The sequence below is a fragment of the Oryza brachyantha genome, chromosome 1 (genome assembly GCF_000231095.2).
Source record: "Oryza brachyantha chromosome 1, ObraRS2, whole genome shotgun sequence".
Lineage (NCBI taxonomy): Eukaryota > Viridiplantae > Streptophyta > Magnoliopsida > Poales > Poaceae > Oryza > Oryza brachyantha.
The window spans coordinates 6,397,455-6,419,184 of NC_023163.2; the positions used below are offsets into that span (position 1 = coordinate 6,397,455).

Below are 21,730 nucleotides of genomic sequence, written 5' to 3' on the forward strand. Positions count from 1 at the left end.
CGTCTGTCTCTAAACTGCTAACCTTGTCTTCATAAATGTTTGACGTCGTTGAACGTGTTTGACTATTCGTTTTATTCAAAATTTTTTGTCAAATATGTAAAGCTATATATATGCATACAAATATATTTAACAATACATAAAGTGATATAAAAATAATTAATAATTAAGTAATTTTTTAATAAGATGAACGGTCAAACATATATAAAAAAAGTCAACGGCATCAAACGTGGAATGGACGGAGTAAAAAGGAAGATACTGTGGCACCGTTTAGATCCCAAATTTTTTTGGAAGAGTAGTTACGTCGACGTATACAGTCACACATTTAAAGTATTAAACATAGTCTAATTATAAAATAAATTTCAGATTCCGACTGAAAATCACGAGACGAATAATCTAATTAATCTGTCATTAGCACATGTTGGTTACTGTAGCACTTATGGCTAAACATATGCAATTAGGCTCAAAAGATTCGTCTCACGATTTCCTCTATAACTGTATAATTAGTTTTGATATTCATCTATATTTAATATTTTATTTAAATGACCAAAGATCGATATGATTTTTTTAACTAAACATAGACCTATATCTAGCAAATTTGGTGTAACAGTAGGGTCCAATGGAAAGCAGTTTTTTATATACACCTGTTGCTTGCATGCCATCTAAATAGTCATAAAAAAATATAGAAAAATTTAACAAGTTAGTTTAATATGAGTTATATCACTCCACCAATATGCAAGTTTAAATTCATCTTCTACAAGTTATAGCAAAAATAACAAAAACAATTATGAATATGCGTATAGTTTGTTTCAATTTTATTTTTTTTTGCTATAACTTGTAGAAGCTAAATTTAAACTTGTATGTTTGTGGAGTGATATAACTCGTATTAATCTATGTTGTTAACTTTTTTATGAAGCGTGTAAGTGTGCCTCAGTCCGATCCGACGCCCCATCCACCACTCTTCGCTTCTCGAGCGTCGGCTCCCCCCGCCCCCCCTTCCCCTTCCCCCGCGACGGCCGCAAGCGAACGCACGCGGCAATGGCGGCGGACGGCGTCGTCGAGCTCGCGCGCCGCCTCCGCCTCCCGGCGCGGCCGTGTCCTCCGGGGACGCGCGGGCCTGGGGTGCTCCTCGGAGTCGGAGGGGCTCCCTCCCTCCTCCGCCTCCGCCTCCTCCTCCCCCCGCGCCGCCGCCCTCCGCTCTGGTCGCTCCGGTGCCGCGCGCTCGACTCCACCAGGCCGCTCGCGGTGGAGGGGGGCCTGGGGGACGAGGAGGACGAGGAGGGATACGAGGAGGGGGAGTCGTACTTCTCCGTGACCTCCTCCAGGCTCTCGCGGGTGGACTATCTGGGGGAGAGCACCAAGGGCGATTTGAACGTGCGGAGGGAGCATCTGGACGCGCTTGGTGAGCTACTTTTGGGCTCGTGCCGTGTACTCTCGAGCTCCTGCTTGCTTTCCCCTGTTCTCGCATGTTGTGTTGACCCGTTCGTTGCTGACGAATCATGATTCTATTACTGTAACTGTAAGCCTAAAAAAGCAAATAAGCAGTGTTATGCGTGAGGGAATTGAAGCATCAGGCGTCATTTTTTTTTAGAGAAGGGTACTTTTTTACCCGGCTTCTATATCCAACGGGATATATGTAACGGGATATATGCAGCCATTTTTTTAATTCAGAATTCAGGAACTTAGCCCAAGTAGAGAAGTGTATTTTTTTACCCGGCTTCCATATCTAACTGGATATATGCAACCATTTTTTTTAATTCGGTATTTGGGAACTTAGCCCAAGTAGAGGAACTAGCCCCTCAAATACCCAATCTGAAATTCATGCTCTTATAAAGATTTGAACCTAGATCTTAGGTGTTACTCAGGTCACTACAACCACTAGGCTACATGCCCTTTCACAAGCATCAGGCGTCATAGATTCACTGTATTAAGTTATACTGAAAGACCATCATTATCATGATTCGAAGGCTTTGTTGTAATTGCTCTGAAATGTTTGCATTTTAGATGGGAATGGCCAGTCGACATTGCATGGCCCTATAGAGGAGATAGCTTGGAAAGAAGCGAGAGAAGCTGAATCGTTGCTTCGTGAGTTGGGAATTGCTGTAATATTCTGCCCTATGTCCCTGTTAGCATGTTTTTTTCGTTTCATGTCTGGTAACTGGTATGTTTCCACCATTTCTATTCATACCCTGTACATGTATTCTGTAGAGCACCTACTGTTGCTATGACCGAATTAACTTGGAACTTCTCAGAAATCAGAATCAACCCTCTTCAGAATGATGATCTCATCACCTCAAAGTATGCCATAATCATGATAAGTAGTGTTTTCATGAATTTGTTCATTGTTTGTCGTAGCACTCGTGAGGCACTGAGAAATTCAATCATCAAGACATTAAGACAAGATTAACTCTGAGGAATGGTATAAAGGCGTGTAATCTGCTGTACACTTGGAAAAAAAATTACATTTGCGAAAAGGCCTAACTAAATTTATTTTTCTTGACACAATGAAACATACCTGATTCAAGTTGAAAATTACTTACACGTTTTTGAAAATGCATGCATTTTTCTTTTGAAAATCCACAAAGGACATACTTTTGTAGCAGAGCTACCTCCAAATTCAAATATTTAGTGAAATCCAACGGTCCATACATGAATTATGTAAAAAGCAGGAAATGAACAAAAATCCAAGAAAAATCTGAAGACAAGATGGAATAATATATTAAAGCCAGAGTTCAGTGGTTAGTCATTATAGACTTACTATAGTATATTGAACATCGGAATATAATTTGCAGATATCTTTTTACTGCTCAGTGTTTCCTTCTTTAACTCCAATCATTGATCATTACTTTTTCTTATGATATATCTTGATTGGCTATGTTCATGATGAAGAATCTAGTCAACTTTCTGATGACACAAGATTAATGCATGGTTGTTAAAATGCAGGATCCTTTTTCAGTAAGACACTTCCCTCGTGGAATTTTTTGCACCAGGACACTAAATCTTCGATCTATCAGTGTCATTGGCTATGATATGGACTACACATTGATTCACTACAATGTGATGGTACTTCAATACCTTTATTATCAAACTGTCTACTGATCATTCTAAGATAGAGAATTTCTTCCTCAGTTTCTAAATATAAGGCGTATTTTGTTTCGTTAGTACAAAGCTTTGACCAACAATTACTCTATCAGGATATAATTTTTGTGATGCAAACTCGATATTATTAGATTCATATTCAAAAGTACCTTCTTATGATTATACTTCTGTGTCACATAAATAATATAGTAAAGTATTTGTTAGTCAAAACCTAGTCCTAACCAAAGAAACCCTTATATTTTAAATGGGAGATTATATATACTATATGTAGGAAACTTTACATATTTGTTGAACTGATATGACACGATGCTAACTGATAATTTAGGTGTGGTGTCAACTAGTGTAATCCTTTCATTTACTGTTGTAAAATCTCACGATTCTTACATCCAGGATAAGAAAACAGCACAGATGATTTATGTGTCCTTCCATAGTCTTGTGGTAAATTGCAAAAGATACCAAAATGTTGTTACATCTATATGCAGGCTTGGGAAGGGCGTGCTTATGATTATGGGATGGAGAATCTGAAGGGCATGGGTTTCCCAGTAGATGACCTTGAATTTGATCCGGACCTGGTACTGTACTGTTGTGTACTCCACAGTTCATAATGCCTCAAGACAAATGCATGACACCTAATGACACGGTTACTCTCACAGGTCATCAGGGGTCTTATTATGGATAAAGACAAAGGGAATTTGGTCAAAGCTGATCGTTTTGGCTACATTAAGAGGGCCATGCATGGCACCCAGATGCTTTCAACTAGTGCTGTAAGGTATAGATAAGACATTTTGGCAGCTTTACTGTTGTCCTGAGTCCAGAGAAGATAATAAATCTTATTAATGCATGTGAATAGTGAAATATATGGAAGAGAATTGGTGGATCTACGGAAAGAAAGTAGATGGGAATTCCTTAATACCCTTTTCTCCGTGTCAGAAGCTGTCATGTTCATGCAGGTCAATTACTTGTCTCCATACCAAATAATGTCCACTTCATGTTTGTATTATGCCACTTGGCATCTCATTGTTTGTTAATCCATAGCCATCATTCACATGTGTATACAAGAGTAATTTCAGTATAGGTAAAACATCTGGTAGGAATTGCATTCACCGGATGACAAATTCAGACAAAAACCATGCCAAGTTCTGGCCTGGTTAGAGTTCTTTTTGCTAGAGTTCATTCACGAATAATGCTCCTTTGCCTTAGGGCTCAGAGTTTGGACTTTGGACATATTTTACCTCATATACTATTTAATACACATATGGCTTGCAAAAATAGTATCCTGTGATTACAAAGACCGGACTGTGATATAAGAAAAGCTCATCCAGCAGTCTTACTCTGATATCACAAATCGACAGTATCTACCCCTAAAAATAGTCAATGCATATAACTTGGCATGATCAATTCTGCTTGATTCAGTGAGAATTTTTTTGCAGTTTCAATTGAATTCAGTGTGGTTAGATCTTCTGCATGTGCATGTGATAGTGTGCTACCTTGAGCGTCTAAAACTAAAGTTTGAATTGAACCATATTTATATGGACATGGGTCTTCTGTTCAGATGGTTGACAAGTTGGATCAGGGGTTGGTACCAGCTGAACTTGGGCCACTGGATTATAAAGGACTGTACAATGTAATTGACCTTGTTGCTTCTTTTACTGGTATGCACATTTGTTGTTGTAAAATCTTAAGGCTTTTCTTTTTAGGCTGTTTCCAGGGCACTTTTCCGAGCACATGTAGAAGGTCAACTCAAGGTAACCTTTGGTCATCATTACTTAGTAGATATGACAATACTCTATATGATTAATGTTGGTCTAAAGATTTCTTTAGCTGGTTGAAATGTAGAATGAGATAATGGCTGAGCCAGAACGATTTGTAGAGCCTGATCCTGAACTGCCTTTAGCTCTTCTGGATCAAAAAGAGGTTAACACACAGTCACCTTACAAGTTCGTGATTCCTTAGTAATGTCATATCTATTGTACTTCTCCGTATTACTGCAGTACTGACGTTCCCATTTGAACTCACCAGGCTGGAAAAAGGTTGCTTCTTATTACTAACTCAGATTACCACTATACGAACAAAATGATGAATCATGCATTCAATCGCTTCCTTCCTAATGATATGGCATGGAGAGATCTGTTTGAAATGGTGAGTAATCAAGTTGCTGGTCTTAGATGGAACTGTTTGTTGTTCATTGCTTGCTTGTCATGCTGAAAACATAACTAAAATCAATTGAAACATTCTTACTGTAGGTTATAGTCTCTGCAAGGAAGCCAGAGTTTTTCCAAATTTCACATCCGTTGTACGAGGTTGTAACAAATGATGGACTAATGCGCCCCTGTTTTAAAGCAAATTCAGGTGTCAATCTTGATATTTTTCTCTTGTGACAGAATTTCTCTAGAGTCTCTTTGCTTTACTTCTTTTGTTAGTTGCTGAAAATTTCAGGTTTCACCTGCAAATACACACTACAGTCCATTTAAAATTCAGTCAGGAAAAAAGATAAAAGAGTAGATGAAAATCAAATTAAAACTATAAGACAAGTTTCAGATTGATTAAGGTGGTGTAAAAATAGGAATACATATTCTTTCATGCTATGGGAGGAACATGAAACATTTTTACATATCAATTATCTACAGCTCTACCCTATGAGCTAAAAATACATCTAATCTCTAACATGTTGAGACAATAAACCAAAGTGATCTGATTTATTGTAGTAGGTCGATCCTTTGTGCCATATGCCCACCGTATATGTAGGTTTTTTTGTGATTGTGAAATTGCACAAGAGATTAAGAGGCATGTGCATGCTCGCTTGATTGCTGGTATTTTATGTTTGGTAGTATAACATAAGGTTGAACAAGAGCACGGAGCACATCGCGTAGCAAAAAACAATGTTGAGTCTTCTGGATCTAAGATGATTTGTTGTCCATATCCCATTGTTCATCAACAATTGAGCTACCTCCTTTCTCTGCAGCCTCTCAGGCTTAGGTTGTACTTTTGTCTTATCCTGAAAGATTAATATATTGTTTCCATTTCTTAGCATGTATCTATGATGCACTAGCAGCTACTCCCTCTGGCCCACAAAAAACCAATTCTTTGGTTTTCGTGTCCAGCGTTTGACCATCCATCTTATTTAAAAAATTTTCAAGAAATTTGAAAAAAATAGTCACACTTAAAGTACTATTCATGATTTATCATCTAATAAAAACAAAAATATTAATCGTAGTTTTCAAATAAGACGAAGAGTCAAACATTGCAGATAAAAAGTGAAAGATTGATTTATTTTGGGACGGAGGGAGTAGCTTGAAAGACAACATACTTTTCTGTAACTGACTTGTTACCCTTTTCTTAATTGGGTATTTAGGTGGCTTGTACTCTGGTGGTAGTGCTCAGATGGTTGAGAAGTCACTAGACATCCATGGGGATGAGATATTATATGTAGGGGATCATATTTACACAGATGTAAGCCAATCAAAAGTTCATTTACGATGGAGGACAGCACTAATCTGCCGAGAACTAGAAGACGAGGTAAGTTTACCAGCTTTCCTCACAGGTTTACTTTCAGTGCAGAACGAGAACTGTGAGCTAAGGGGGTTTACCATCAGAACATATTACCAATTAATATGCTAAATGTTTGCAAACTGGTGATCTATATATGATTTAGAACTAAAGTTTAGTTTTCCAGCTGTATGTCTATGAGGTTTAAAGCCTTTTCTGTTACCTTTTCAAATACATATTCCCTGTCCTTTATTTGATTTCTGATACTTTCTTGAGAAAAACATATTTTCAACCATAGAAATATAAATTTTATCCTCTAATTATCAGTCTTTATGTCCTGTTGTCTCGCTTAGGTCCATAATTTTCAGATTTTACCTGTTCAATCCCTAGACTTAGGGGCTATTTGGTTGCTGCCCTCGCCTGGAGACTGTTGCTCAGGCAGGTTGATCCGGCCACAGGCGGCCGAAATCGAACGCCTGAGAACGACGCCTGAGCCAGGCGCGAATTTGAGGGCAGCAACACGCCCTTACACAAGGGTGCCACATACTAGAGTTCTATCTGTTGGTGAAGTATCGAAGTGACAAAAAAATGCTATGCAGGAACTCATGTCTTTCTACAATATATGATGCCATTATGTTGCTCATGACTTTACCTTTTAGACCATTAGTCAAGCTTATTTGAAATATTTGTGTGTAAGTTGATTCTGAATTCATCAGAAAGACTACCTAGTGAGGGCACCATTTAGTTTGTATGCATGCTCTAGTTTCTGATAGAGGTTTGCTCATGCCCAGTGATCATTTTGTTGTCTCCTGTTTTTGCAGTTTGATGCACTAATCCGAAGCCATGTTCAGAAAGAACATCTTATCACACTTATACAACAAAAGGAAATCGTGGGAGATCTTTTCAACCAGCTTCGTCTGGCTCTGCAGAGACGAACAAATTCACGTCCCGCACAGGTATTACTTTATTAGAATAGAACCATGAAGCTTTTGTTAGCTTTAACTTGTTCAATTTTCCCTCTCTTGAGAAACGTGACATTCTCCCCTTTACAAATTAATAGCTAAATACTCATGCGTTGCAAGGATTAGGGTGAATATTTATTTCTCCTCTCCACTACAGCTTTGGAAATGGACAGTCTATGTGCGTCACGTTTAGTGGCCCCACATGTCATATGATAGTGGGAGTAGGTGGTTACATATTCACCAATTCCATGGCCTCATATGCCAGTTGGTGGGTGGTGGCAGACTCACCCCTCATCGCTACCACCCGAGTCTTTTAAATGAGTACAGATACATTATGTTGGTAACAGTATTATTTCAGCCACTCTTGGGTATCATGTACTCCTTCAAAGATAGTATGGTGATTTGGTTTATTCTACTGAAATATCAATTGTGTTCTATTTCCAGACGCTTGCTGCTACTTGTATGGATGATCAGGAGCTTACAGAAAGTATGCAAAAGTTGCTCATTGTTATGCAGAGATTAGATGAAAAAATAGCACCAATGCTAGAGTCAGATGGAGAGCAGTTCAATAAAAGGTACATCAAGCAGGCAGGCAGTCACTGCCTAATTTATCACGAGTCTTTGAATGCAAGAAATGTTTGAAATTTGTGGCTTCTAGATCTATTGCAATATGTATTTCTTGCAGAAAAAAAATCCTATTTTAAGGCCTTTTTCAGCACTCTCATTAAAAAAGCTTGTGAATCATAAAGAAGAAGCATTCACTAATGATGATTGATATAGAACTAATACTAATAGCCTGATCTCTTATGAAAGGACTCGTATGGTGCAATGAGGTGTGAAAAGTTGAATACAATACGGTGCTAAGATGGATTTGCTTGAGAACCCGCACATTTTTTTTTTCTTTCTGATGCTTGCTTCTCTTCTATTGTAGTTGTTATTACTTCAATTCCATCCATTGGATGCAGTGGATAGGAGAATTTTTGTAGTTGTGTTTGTATTTTGATAATTGAGAGTTGAGAATGTGAACAGGGTTAACTTGCAATTAACTTCTCAATATCCTTCACTCTTTCATTAAAAGATCTCTTCAATCTGGGGAAAGTGAGGAGCACAGTAGGACTATAGCCTTTAATCTATGATTGGATGGTTAGATTTGACTTGCACGTATGTATGTATCCTGGTGCATGTATCTTTAAATAAGCTAAGCATGCATTTTTTTCGCTCTTAAGATGGGGCTGGTTGTCACGTGCGGGCCTATGGGATAAGAGTCATCTGACCAGACAAATTGAAAAGTGAGTGATTTACGATTTTGTAGTGGTGAATATTCTTTTATGAGCCCTAATTTTATCTGTGTAAATGCAACTGTTTTGTCCTTGCTGCAGATATGCTGATATATACACATCAAGGGTTTCAAATTTTCTACATTATACTCCATTCATGTATTTCCAAGCACAAGAACAGGTAACTACAAAATTCTAGATGATCTGGTTCCCTTTTGACCTTCGACGTTTTTATTATAGTCTTGTTGATTGGTTGGGACCTGATATTTCCAGTTCCCTCAAACAATCATAGAAGACAAATTAGAGCAGTAAGTAGAATGACAGGAACCATTCCTGTGTCAGACTCAGCCTGCGATAAGAATATTATATTATCTATCCTGTTAGAACTTTTGGGAGTAGCTTCTTACTTACCGAAGTGATTTTTTTACTTACTAGCACTCAATTAGGTCTCTTTTCTTTTGCCCTTCTTTTTGTAACGTTTTGTACTATAAGGGCGCCGTAGTGAACCATGTGTAATGACAGGGGTTGAAATTTATCTTATCTACTTGACGTCGTGGAAACATGGAACCACGAATGTGTTCAGTAGTTATTTGGTCACAACATTTTTTTAGATAAAGGAAGCTTTTATTGATCTCAGATGATTACATTAATGTGATACAATCCCTCGAAGGTCACAGCATATGTTCTGCGATGCTACTACCAGTTTCTTAAAACCAGTTGAACATCCGAATGCATATCCTACTTTCTGACTTTCATATGCTATCATCTCTTCAGCCCGCTGTTTCATAATTTTCCATGGAGTATCGCTGCCGCATTCCCCATCTCATTTGTTTTTATTCACTGCCTCGTTTATCCTCTGAACATTTTGCAGACACTTGGGCATGACGCGCATTCATATTCCCGGAGGCAACAACATTGAGGTCGACGCTCTCTGTTTGAGAGAGAGAAATCGGTAGAGGGAGTAGAAGGCAGCTGGATGATGTGAGCCGCGTGGTGATTGGGCTTCTTGCGGCGCTGCAGCGAGGCAAGACCATTGTTAATCCGGAGCTCCTTTTTTCGCGTTAACGTAGTGATGTCGTGTACTCGTGTATAGCTGTGTGTACTCGGTGTACGTAAGAGTCATTAGCTTGTGACACGATCGCAATAAGCCCATGTTGTCATTTGATTTCTGCTGGACGACTCAACAACGATTTGGTTTGGTTAGGCTGGGCAGAACAACCGTGGAAAGTTGGGCATGCAATTTGTAACTAAGTTTTGTAAGGTCTTCATTTTCGCGTGTCGAAACTCTGGAATGTCACTTGAATGAATAAATAGGAATAAATTCCATGGCTGTATGCGGATTTTGCTCCCAACCTTTTCGTTTGCGACTGACCGACCGGCTAGCACGTCTTATCTTTTCGCTTATACTTAGCTTATACTTATCAGTTAAAATTTTAATTCTTAACTTTAAATTTAAAATTTTTTATCAATGTTTATTTTCTAGCATTGACATTTAGGTTAATAAGAATATACATATAAATTTTTTATTTATAAATTATTTTTATTTACGTTCGACTTTTTTTCATAACACCCAAACAATTACCTAAAAAAAAACCTCTCATCCTACTCGTAGCCAAAGTTTGAAGTTTTAAAACCTAATTTAAATCTGATTTTATGTTTTTCCTAGCAATAGATTTGAAAGCACAAATGAACATTGGCTCTTAAATCACTAATAACATAATTCATAAGTTTTACTCAATTGTTTTTGTCGCTTCTTTTTTTTCCTTGGCTTACGAGCTGTAAGCTCAAACATCAGAGCTGAAGCTCTTGCATCTGACAAGTAATAGAGAAGGGTACGTCTGAAATTGGAGAATAATAGGCATAACTCTGTATTTCGCATCTCAATTTTTTTCATAACGAAATTTGTAATTTGAAATTAGAGAAAAATACGTTCAATCCTCCCAGAGAGTATAATCCGCATCCCGGCAAAGCAATCAAAAGCCCCTATCCTCCTACCGGCTTTGCCCCGTCCGACGCAAAAGCCGCAAAAGCGCCGCCCCGGCGGAAGCGGCGCGCGGCGGCGGCGGCGGCGGCGATGTTGCGCCGGATGCGATGGATGGCGGACGGGGACGGGCGGTGGGAGCTGGACATGGAGGCGCCCGCGACGATGGAGGGCACGGCGCGCCCCGTCCCCGGCGACCCGCTGCCGCTCGGCCTCTCGCGGGGGCCCCGCGTCACCCGCACGAAGCAGCTCGACTTCCTCCACCGCTTCATGGCCTCCCCGCTCGTCCCTTCCTTCGCCGCCTCCGGCGCCGGCCTCTCCGTCCACCACGCGCACCTCTTCCACCTCGCCCACAACTGGTAACAACCTCCCAGCTCGCGATCGAGGAAAAAAAAGCTCGCATTTGCAAATCTGCGATGCTCCAAGGCTGCCACGGTTAATTAGATATCGAAATGTAGCTTGCAGTGCTGCTAATTTCAAGCGTGTCAATATTTTCTTTTGCGTATCTACGCAGCTCCAAGTCAGTGCGGTTGTTACATACCGAAATGTGGTTTGCAATATCAGAGTAGCTTCTAATGAACTAACAATGGATGTGTTATTGTGTGCCTGGTTTGTCCATTTTGAGGTAACTGTGGAATCACTCTAGCTATGCAGTCTTTTTTTTTTCTTTTTTGAATGGCTTGAGACTGTTTTTGGGATAATGTCAATATATCTGCTTGGAGCGCCTTCTAATCCAAAAAAAGAAAATGCAAATGTATGTGACAGAGCATGTGTGAAGATCCCAAGTGCAATGGTTATTGAGATATTGTGAGCTCACCAATCGCCAGCAGTCTACTAGATGAACCATCAGTAGTAGAAGTTCAGTTCTGTTTCTAAACTGAATTTGACCATTATATTTGTTCATTCCAGCCATGTCCACTTATAGGCAAGAAAACTGTAAAATTCAACGATTTTGCTTGCCCTGATTATAACATGATACATAAGGGCCATACTAGCCTACAGATGTTCTTATAGCAAATTTTACTTCACGTGTAAGATGTATCTGACCAAAACATATGTGTGCTACCATTAACAACAAAGTGCATTATTTTCAGGTCTTTTACTATCTTGGAGCAACTTCATGTACAAAAGCTTGTGGCTGTCGTGAAAGAGAAGTTATCAAATCGGCAAGAGGTCTCCTGGTCCAATGATATCAAAAGGCACCTGCATGATGTTATGACTCTAGGTGTAGGCACAGAACTCTTGATTACGCCAGATACCACTTTGCTACTGGAGCTGTACAATATCAAGAAGGGCGATCGGGGCAAAGCAATATTTCGGCACAAGGCAAATCATCTGGATACTCTTATGTTATTTGGTATATATTAGTTATTTGTGGGAATTCGTGGTGCTTACGCTAGGGATTCTCAATAGAACACATTATATTCCTATATTGACTAGGTATCTAGTTGTGAAGGTTTGACTGACTCTTGGAACATTTTGTCCTTCTTTATGGAATGACTATTTTACTTAACTAATGGTAGTTGTTACTAAAATGTTTGGATTAAAACTGAAGATTTCTTCATTGAATCCAGCTTCCTCATCAAAATATTACATTAGAAGCATCTTGGCCTGGATTATTCATTGATAAAAAGGGGGTGTACTGGGATGTGCCGTTGTCATTATCAGCTGACCTGGCTTCAGTTGGCTCCAAGTCTGGATTGAGTTATCATGTACTGTTGCAGCAGAATAGTGGAGAACCAAAATGGTTTGGTGGTGGTGAAGAAACCACTGATGTTCCTGTTGCTCTGTTACCTGGATTATGTGCTAAGGCGGCTATTTCAATTAAGAAAAGCATTGATGTTTGGAGGAAAAAAGAAGATAAACTAAAAAGTGTCCAGCCATATGATGTATTTCTCTCAGATCCTCATGTATCATTTACCGGGATCATTGGTAAGCATTTACCTTTTCCTGTTGTCGAGCTTCAGGAATTAGTTATGTAAGTTTATTTCAAGGAAATTATCTGCTTCTACTTGTTTGGAGGTCTGTTATTTCTGTCCTAGCCGTTTTATATATGTTTTCATTAACATGTCAATAAGTCACGCTGTCCTCTTTATTGACACATTTTCTGGAATATAACATACTGATACTTCAATGCATATGATTTACTGCCCAGTATTTGGAGCTATATCCATTGAAGAGTAATGAACATCTATAGTTGCACGGATAAATGAATTAATCATATTCTTTAATTCTATAACCCTCTATTAGATTTACTTGTCAGCAGTGCACGAGTTTACTGTTTTCTACCTCTTTCTCTTTTTCAGGTGCAGTAGCCAGTGGTTCCTTGGGGGATTGCTCAAAAAGAATGTCCGTGCAAAATGAAATACAAAAATCCAATGCCTTTAGATATTTTGACGAGAGCAAAAAGTTTGCTGCCTTTGCAGACCTCTTTGCATCTGTTAATTTCACAGCTCAACAGGGGAATTTTCAGAGGCTTTTCCTGGATTTGACAAGGGTAAGTGCCCGGTTAGATATATCCTCAGGTTCATTGTTCTTACGTGGTGCTTCTCAGCTTGCGCAAGATTTCTTCTTCTCTCGACGCCCTGATTTAGAGACATTCTGTGACGTTTGTCCTGATGTGATTGTGTCTCTTCAACAACAGGTGAATCATTTCTTTCTTTTTCATCAGCTTGTGCTCTGATACCTAGAAAGCTAGAACTAGAATTCTGAAAGTTACCATGGCACAAATTCATGTGTTCTCTTTACTCTTATTTTACTTTCATATTTTCAAAATGGATATGGTCCTTTGTTGTTCAACCAATAAATGTTAGGTGGATGGATATTTCTACCAACTTGCTTTACTATATTAATAAGTTGATATTTCAAGTGATAATAGAAACAAGGTATGAAGACTTCAATCATACTGCCACTTTCCAGAGTGGTACATTATTGTATACAGAAAAAAAAATCATATATATCTAGATTATCAATGTTTTTTGTAGAAACAATTGCTTGGTGTCCTAGAATATGTAATACTTCAGATATCAGTCTTCTTTGAAGTCAATAAGCTACTATTCCTAGTAGTTATTAAAAGTGTCAAGGGATGCTGCTCTAGCCTGCAGCGGAACTACGGCCGCGTTCGGCCCCTAGGGCAAGTTATATAAATTCACTCGTTTTCCGCGCGCATGTTTTCCGAACTGCTAAACGGTGTATTTTTTGCAAAAAAATTCTATAGGAAAGTTGTTTTAAAATATCATATTAATCTATTTTATATTTTTAATAATTAACAATTAATTAATCATGTACTAATCTATTACTACGTTTTCCGCGCCGGATAACTAACCCACTTCCCTCCTCCTGCCGAACGCGGCCTACATATGATACCATATCACCATTTTCCTGTTTCTTTCAACGCTAACATCTCATAAATTCAACTTTGGAAGTTATGATGTCTATCCAAAATTGGCATGGATAATTACTAATTTCATACTTTGGAATAGGTAATCTCCCTTTCTAGTCATTTTCTTGATCTCCAAATAATATGATTTACAAAATCGCAGCACTGCTTGGCGCATCCAGTAAGTCCACTGTTGATTTTCTGACTGCTGATCACAGACTTGCAATGTTGGCATCTGGTTTACTGTTTCAGTTACATGTCAAAATGTGTGAAGTGATTACGATAAACTGGGATGAGCACCAAATATTAAATTAAGCTCTCATATAATCAACAAAGTAAGCCAGTGAATTTAGGAGAGCTTAACTATGTCATCCAATAATAGTGGGCTATGCTTAGATGAATAGCCCCATCTCCTAGTTCCTACTGTTATAGTAGATACTATGATGTGTAGTTTTAGTTTGATGCAGATCCTATTGTGTACTACTTCAGAGTTCAGACATTAATTAACACATTTCATTTACTAAAATTTTGAATGATAAGGTAAACACAATATGTTTACATTCAGGCTCGAGCACATGTAATTACTGATGGATTCTATTAGATACCTTTGGGCCATGTTTTTCTTGTTGCGTGCCTTTTGCATATTCCAAGAAAATAAATTAACTAAACAAGATGATTATATTGCGTAGGATCTTGGATTCTATCATAGGAAACTTCAAGTTCACACTATATTTTGTTCTTATCGCAGATAGTTGGACCCTTCAGCTTTCGGGTTGAATCCTCAGTTGCCGTCGACCCTAAAAAACAAGACCACTTCGTTCGCGTGGACGACTCAGTTTTTGCAATCGACTGGGCTCTGAAGGTCCTGGGTTCTGCAAAGGCCACTGCTTGGTATTCCCCCAAGCATCAGGAGGCAATGGTGGAGCTCCGGTTCTTTGAGACCTGAAGAGTTTTGCTCACAATGTCACATAAGCATAATTTTGGGCTCTCTCTATCATATTGATACCAATGAAAACTAGGTCATAATTAGTTGAGCTGTAGATGATGCAGTACGCTCCATCAAGGGGGCATTCTGTAAATGTAATCAACTTTATCTGGGATGTGTTGCATTCACCTGTTGAACCGCCATTCTTGTAGGCTGTTGTTCTCTGTTCATTGGGTAAAACAGCTTGCTGTTTATCAGGCAATGAGCCTTGACGGAGGGCAGTTCCCTAGATTGTTTCGGCTCTGTAGAATAGTGTAGTTATGCACACATAACAAGTCAATACGTGTTAAGGGCAATATATTTCTACTTGTGTTTCATAGTTTCGTTGGGCATCATAAGAATACTTGCTCGTGTAAGTGATCACCATCTGAGCGTCGTCTGCAATATCAACGGCATCCTCATTTTTTGCCTTTGTTTATGCTTATAAGTTAAATTTTAATTTTTTAATCTTAAATCTAGAGTTAATTTATTTTTCATTTACAAATACGTCAAGCAATCACCTGATTGCGTGGCCATGCCTGGAGACCAGTAGTTATACTGCAGTGATCTACCTTACAAGTTGAAGTGTTGATACCAATCACATCTGATAAATTTGTCGGGAAGAAGTTCAAACGTTAAACTGTTCCTATTTGAAAATTTGAACACCTTTCATGTGTACTAGCAGTTGACTTTTTTTGGGTGATTTGTTTAAAATTTGGGACAATGTTGCCGTCAACCAAAAATGTTGTACTAGTCAGCAACCTAGTGAGGTGCCACTGTGCCAGCAACAACCGACTAACTGAGGCTGCAGATTAACAGTTTTTTTCTTAGAAGTTATTAAATAAACTCTATATTTTTTAAATCAATAAAAATGCACACTATATTTGTTCTCAGATAAGACTTGGATTCGAGGGGGACACAGAGAAGGAAAGCCTCAAGCTGCAAGAAGCCCACTTGCAAGTGGGCCCACCAATGCGCTCCGCCGCGACTGGGCCATTTCCCCCTCGGCCTCCCCAAGCTCACTAAACCCTACCCACTGCGTAAACCCACCACTACGAGGCTCGCCGCCGCCGCCGCCTCCCCCCATGGCGGCCGTCTCGAGAGGCCTCCTCGCGCGCCTCCGCCACCTCTCCATCGCGGGCCCCCGCCTTCCGCCTTGCCGCCTCTTCTCCGCCGAGCCCCTCGTCTCCCCTCCCGACGACGATGACGCCGGCGGGGGCGGCGGAGGAGGGGAGGGCGGGGGCCGGATCATAGAGGCTCGGGCGGGGGTGATGGGCCCGGACTCGAGGCGGACCGGCGTGATCGGCGTCAAGTGCGGCATGTCGGCGATGTGGGACAAGTGGGGAGCGAAAGTGCCCATCACCGTCCTCTGGGTAGACGACAATGTCGTCTGCCAGGTCAAGACCGCCGAGAAGGAGGGGTTCTTCGCGCTTCAGGTGATATGATCTCTGATATCCGTGTGAAACTCTGTGGGTGACATCGCGCGGGGACCAGTGGATCCACTGGTTCGTTTCACTGGAAAATACTGGTTCAAAATGTGGATCAGCTGTTCATTTCACTATAAACAGTAGTGTTTTTTTCACTATTTTATTGGACCCTCAAGAATTGGACTGCACTGTTTCTGCCGTTAGAGCAAAATTTTTGGCTCCCAAGAGTAGCTGAGTTCTAGACATGAAATGATATAGTGTAGTATATGTGCATTTATTTTGTTCTAGGGGTTCTCCATTATGTTTGGTAAATGGTAATTCATTGAGATGTACTGCAAGCAGTAACTGAAATATAAGCTTGTAAAACAAAACAAAACCATGTAGCAATTTTCTGCAAACGTCTCTTCCCATTGCGGATAGAAAAAAATGTGTACAAATGACAGTGCATGATTTTCTTTGTGTGGTCTGCCATATTACTTTCTCGGGTTACATTATATTGTGTTTTGCAGGTTGCCTTATCAAACTAGGTTATACCATTTCACTGTTAAAATGCTAAGGCTCAGACATATCCTAAATTCAATTGCAACAGCTTGTTTATAGATCAGACATCTGGTCCTGGCATTGGAGCTTTAATAAGTACATTTCATGTAATTGATTTAATGTAAATGATTGCCCCGTCCACCTTGAATAGTTCAGCGAAACAACTTATTAGTGATTAAAAAAATAATCTGTGGGTAAAACTTGTACACATGTGTCCTTTGCGATTTAAAAGAAAATGCTAGAAAATAAACGAAGATGAAAAACCCCAAAATTAACTTCACAATTAAGTTTTAAAATTCAAACTTTTGCCTATGTTTATAAGCTGAAGGACAAATGATGAGGCTATAAGTTTGTTTGGTATTGTAGAGTTATTGCTTGTTACCATTGGTCCATTGTCTGCCATTTTTGCTACGTCTCTTTCTAACTTCTCCAACTTCTTTCCTTGTATTTATTAGCTCGGAGCAGGTCAAAAGAAGGAAAAACATCTAAGGAAGCCAGAAGTGGGCCACTTTAGGGCACAAGGAGTCCCTCTAAAGAGAAAACTGAAGGAATTTCCTGTTACTGAGGATGCACTTCTTCCTGTTGGGGCAACAATCTCAGTTCGCCATTTTGTGCCTGGACAATTTGTGGATGTTACTGGAATCACAAAGGGGAAAGGATTTGCGGTATGTATTTTTGTCTATGTTTGTGAACTTCACTGCTGAAATGTGACTGACCAATTTTCTTATTGATGATTTAATTATCTAACAAAAATAGCCATCAGGGTTTTATGGACCTACTTGAAATGTAACACTTGATTTCATTCCAAACATTTACTTCACTAAAGCATTGCTGTGAGCCTGTGACTCCAACATGTTTCTTTATACGAATGAAAAAAAAAATTTACATTTGCCCACATATATTGTTTGAACATGCAAGCAAGTAATATGCACCACTCATTGTCAAAATAGCGTGTGCTTATATTCTTTATCCCAAATGCAAAGCAGTAATAAATGATGGATGGATACTACTTATCCCCTTTTTTGAAGCGTTTATAGGAAATGTGCAACCTCATTGGAGGGCATGAACACATTGTTAGGATATTGACCAGTTGTAATCATTGTATCTATGTGGTACGCCAAAGAAGTTCATCACCATGGCACTATGTAGTATGTAGTATGCACTATGTAGCATATACTGGAAAAACTGAGTTAGGTGAGTCAAGACAGAAGAAGCATGATAGCAACTTGTTTGCCTTCTAAGTTGGTATTGTGGAAATGACAAAGAAAGCAGTTATAAATAGAGATTTTAAGAACTAGCAGGATCTGTACTTGGTAAAGGCTAGTTGTTACAGTAGCTCCTGGAGGCTTTTGACCATGTTAATGCAAGTTGTTGATGATTTGCAATGTTCAAGATTTCAAGCTTAATTTCACATTTGACCGTACTGTTGCCATCAAATATATCGATTATTGATTTCATTTGATTAGCATGTTCATAATGCTAGAATAGCCTGGCTTCCATTTTTGCTTCCCTTTATTTCACTTTCGCAATCCAACTTTTTAACAGCACTGTGCACTATCAAACTGTCAATACACATCGATTCTTAGCATTTTTCCCCTCCTGCAGGGTGGTATGAAAAGGCATGGTTTTAGTGGGATGCCTGCATCACATGGTGCATCTCTATCACATCGCAGCATTGGTTCTACTGGTCAAAGAGATGCTCCTGGAAGGGTATGTCATATTTCATAATGTCGATGCACTGATCACTTGATGATTGGCATAAATTTCTCTTCCCAGAAGAGGCAGGGTACTTGCTACTAGAATATATGGCGGCATAGTTTCTCCCAGAATTTACTCATCATAAGTACTAATGCTGGATAATTGTTATTGGCAGGCTATTTCCCAATGCTTAAATTGATTAAAAAGATAAGCTGGCTAATTGCAGTGCTGTTTTCCTCATGCCTAAGGCACCATTTGTTTCTGGATGGATGGATGGATGTTTCCTCATTTTCCTCTAGCATGCTTCTCAAACTGTTAAATGGTGCATTTTTTTGCAAAAAAGATTATATGTAGAAGTTTCTTTAAAAAATCAAATAAATCCATTTTTCAAGTTTGCAATAGGTAATACTTAATTAATCATGCACTAATGACTCACCTTGTTTCATGTGCCATGAAAAATCCATCCAAACCTCCACTAAAGAATGGTGCCTAACTATTGCTCCTGCATTGTTCATTAATAGATTGCATTTCTTTTACCATTCCTTTTAGTTACAATTTGCTACAAAATGTGAGCCTGTGAAAATAGTAACAACGCCTACGTGTACGCAAAACATGTACATGGTCGATTGGCCATGTTTGTATACTGCAATATATTCAGAAGATGTTAAATGAAAATTTTAATATGTTGTCTGGTCAGAATTACTAATGCCCTTCACTGGAGATGCATGAACAAGTTAATGTTTTTCATGGAAAATTAAAATGCACTCCAAATGCTTCTAGCCACTTGGCTTAAAGTGGCTTGAAATCTGTTCAACTAGGACTAGAGCATCTTGGTGTAGTTGGAATGAAACTCAAATGATTGAAAAGGAGCAAGCATGATAGGCATTGATCGCTGCAAATTTATCCATCTAGCTATCTGGGTGTTGTTTTAAACTTTTTAATATAAAGATTGTATCTCTTTGTAAAAAAGAATTAAAATCCAGACAGAGACAATATTGCTGCTGATTTTACTTCATCTTTCACACTTATTAGTAGCCTCTACTTACAATAAGCCAATTGCTGTCTTCCTATGAAGGATCAGACAAGGATCTTTCCATTTGATGTCTCACTGGCATTTGAGCCTGGGACCACTATTAATGATAAATCAGGTGGCAAATCCTAGAGTGCACAATTGGATCAGCAAATCCTATATTTTATTACAGACTTACAGTAATGTAGCTATTTGCACTGTTCCCCAGCAAAATTCTTCATTATATACTTTCAAGGGAAAATCTCAGATGGTTTGTGGTCCTGTTGAATGTTCCTAGATTTTTGTGAGAGTGGCTCCTAATGCGGGTGAATGAATCAGTAACTGCATTGAGCAAAACACAAATAAAGCTTGTAACACCTGATATTTTTTGTCTAATAATTTAGCATCTTCAAGGTATAACCTCCAACTATAAGCTACTTTCCATGTGTCATTTGCAACAAAGCTTGTATCAGTTTCCTTTAGTGAGGTGAATTCAAGTCTTTGTGTGCTACTTTTGGGCTGAACAAAATATTTTTTCCATATCCATAAGCAAAACGAAATTCAGTGGTTTAACTTGTCATGTTCAGTTTATTATCTCAAGCTGTTGGCAGGAATGCACTGGTGTAGTTATATTTAACAAAACAGCACTGCATGAAGCAATCTTGCATATACGATGGGGGCATATGTAACATTGCTGTAATATGTTGCAGGTCTTCAAAAACAGAAAGATGCCTGGTCGTATGGGTGGTGTACAGCGCACCGTGAAAAATGTATGGGTTTACCAAATAGACCCTGCCAGGAACTTATTGTATCTGAAAGGCCAGGTAGTTCCATCTGTACCTTCACATTTAAAAGTATATTTTGCTGAAAAATATTGATATATATATATTCTGTTGTTTGCAGGTTCCTGGTCCTCAAGGTAGCTTTGTTTTTGTTAAGGACTCAATATACAAGAAACCCGACATATCTTCTCTGCCATTCCCAACATATTTCTCACAAGAAGGTGAGTCGGAGGAGCTCCTCGTAGCTGATCTTGGTGACATCGACCCATTCATGGTAGCAGATTAAAATTAGGGCATGGTTCGGAACGGTCCCTTTGTTTCCTGTGCACTGCAGCTTGACCATCCGACAAAATCGTTTATTGAATTTTGCATCAATATATGAGTAGTTGCTTGCAAGAGTCATCCCATTCATGGCCCGTCTCTGATCAATGTTGTTCCATATACATTACTTGGCAAATGTGTCAGGGCCCTAACTCAATTAGGGTTTTGAGCTGATTGTTTGACAGAATGGAACTTTTTTGTTCAATAAGTTGTGTAATCTAAGCTTCAGATAGATATATAAAATGGGAAAGATTCACTGCAGAGATAGATGGATGTTACCACTGTACTGCAGTTCTATGGCGTGGGTTCCATTACACAGTTTTCTGTTCCTTGAAACCTTGAAACAGTAACCTTTGTTGGCCCTTTTTTTGGTTTAGAAATGGGTTTGAGTGGTGTATGTTTCTTTCTGTAGATCATAATGTTTACTTGTTATGCGTTGGGAAGTAAGGTGTAACTGTACTGAAGTAGAATGATTGCAAATTTCATGCTGATCACTGGTGATTCCTACTATTAATGCCTATGTATTAAGCGAACAGATGTAATTGGATAATCATTTAAAGCCGACGAACCGATCAATGTGTTACTTGAAACAGTTTGTACCTTTATAATTTTATTGTCTGAATGATACAGTATATAGTTATGAGAATTACTAGTAATAATCAACCAAGAAAGGCAAACAGGTGTCACTTGAAACAGTTTGTACCTTTGTAATTTGAGAAAATCTAAGAAATATCATTGATAACAGTCTAATTCTAAGAATTACTATTGACATATGCGAGTTTTATATAATGCAACGTAATTGTACAAG

At 38.9% G+C, this 21,730-nt stretch overlaps 3 protein-coding genes across 4 annotated transcripts; all 3 read left to right on the plus strand.

Annotated features, from left to right (window-relative positions):
• The first annotated feature begins 998 nt into the window (after positions 1-998).
• Positions 999-10,167, plus strand: LOC102716908 (5'-nucleotidase domain-containing protein 4). Of its 2 annotated transcripts, XM_006643933.3 has the most exons (17): positions 1,010-1,399; positions 2,002-2,099; positions 2,941-3,060; positions 3,579-3,668; positions 3,750-3,865; positions 3,947-4,046; positions 4,649-4,720; positions 4,794-4,841; positions 4,933-5,010; positions 5,116-5,235; positions 5,340-5,445; positions 6,449-6,612; positions 7,404-7,538; positions 7,989-8,119; positions 8,771-8,833; positions 8,924-9,002; positions 9,693-10,167. In XM_006643933.3, the coding sequence occupies exons 1-17, from the start codon at positions 1,036-1,038 to the stop codon at positions 9,738-9,740; spliced, it is 1,932 nt and encodes a 643-aa protein (XP_006643996.3). In that variant the 5' UTR covers positions 1,010-1,035; the 3' UTR covers positions 9,741-10,167. The 2 variants fall into 2 exon arrangements, with proteins under 2 accessions (XP_040383204.1, XP_006643996.3); XM_040527270.1 differs by lacking the exons at positions 7,989-8,119; positions 8,771-8,833; positions 8,924-9,002; positions 9,693-10,167 and adding an exon at positions 7,702-7,879 and having other exon boundaries at positions 999-1,399.
• Positions 10,168-10,815: 648 nt separating this feature from the next.
• Positions 10,816-15,578, plus strand: LOC102712216 (protein TRIGALACTOSYLDIACYLGLYCEROL 4, chloroplastic). The gene is made up of 5 exons (XM_006645649.3): positions 10,816-11,161; positions 11,897-12,128; positions 12,377-12,734; positions 13,109-13,446; positions 14,930-15,578. The coding sequence occupies exons 1-5, from the start codon at positions 10,896-10,898 to the stop codon at positions 15,125-15,127; spliced, it is 1,392 nt and encodes a 463-aa protein (XP_006645712.2). The 5' UTR covers positions 10,816-10,895; the 3' UTR covers positions 15,128-15,578.
• A 610-nt stretch (positions 15,579-16,188) lies between these two features.
• LOC102712489 (50S ribosomal protein L3-2, mitochondrial) lies at positions 16,189-21,183 on the plus strand. Its single transcript, XM_015843860.2, has 5 exons — positions 16,189-16,581; positions 17,568-17,777; positions 18,718-18,822; positions 20,530-20,643; positions 20,723-21,183. The coding sequence occupies exons 1-5, from the start codon at positions 16,231-16,233 to the stop codon at positions 20,885-20,887; spliced, it is 945 nt and encodes a 314-aa protein (XP_015699346.2). The 5' UTR covers positions 16,189-16,230; the 3' UTR covers positions 20,888-21,183.
• Positions 21,184-21,730: the final 547 nt, after the last annotated feature.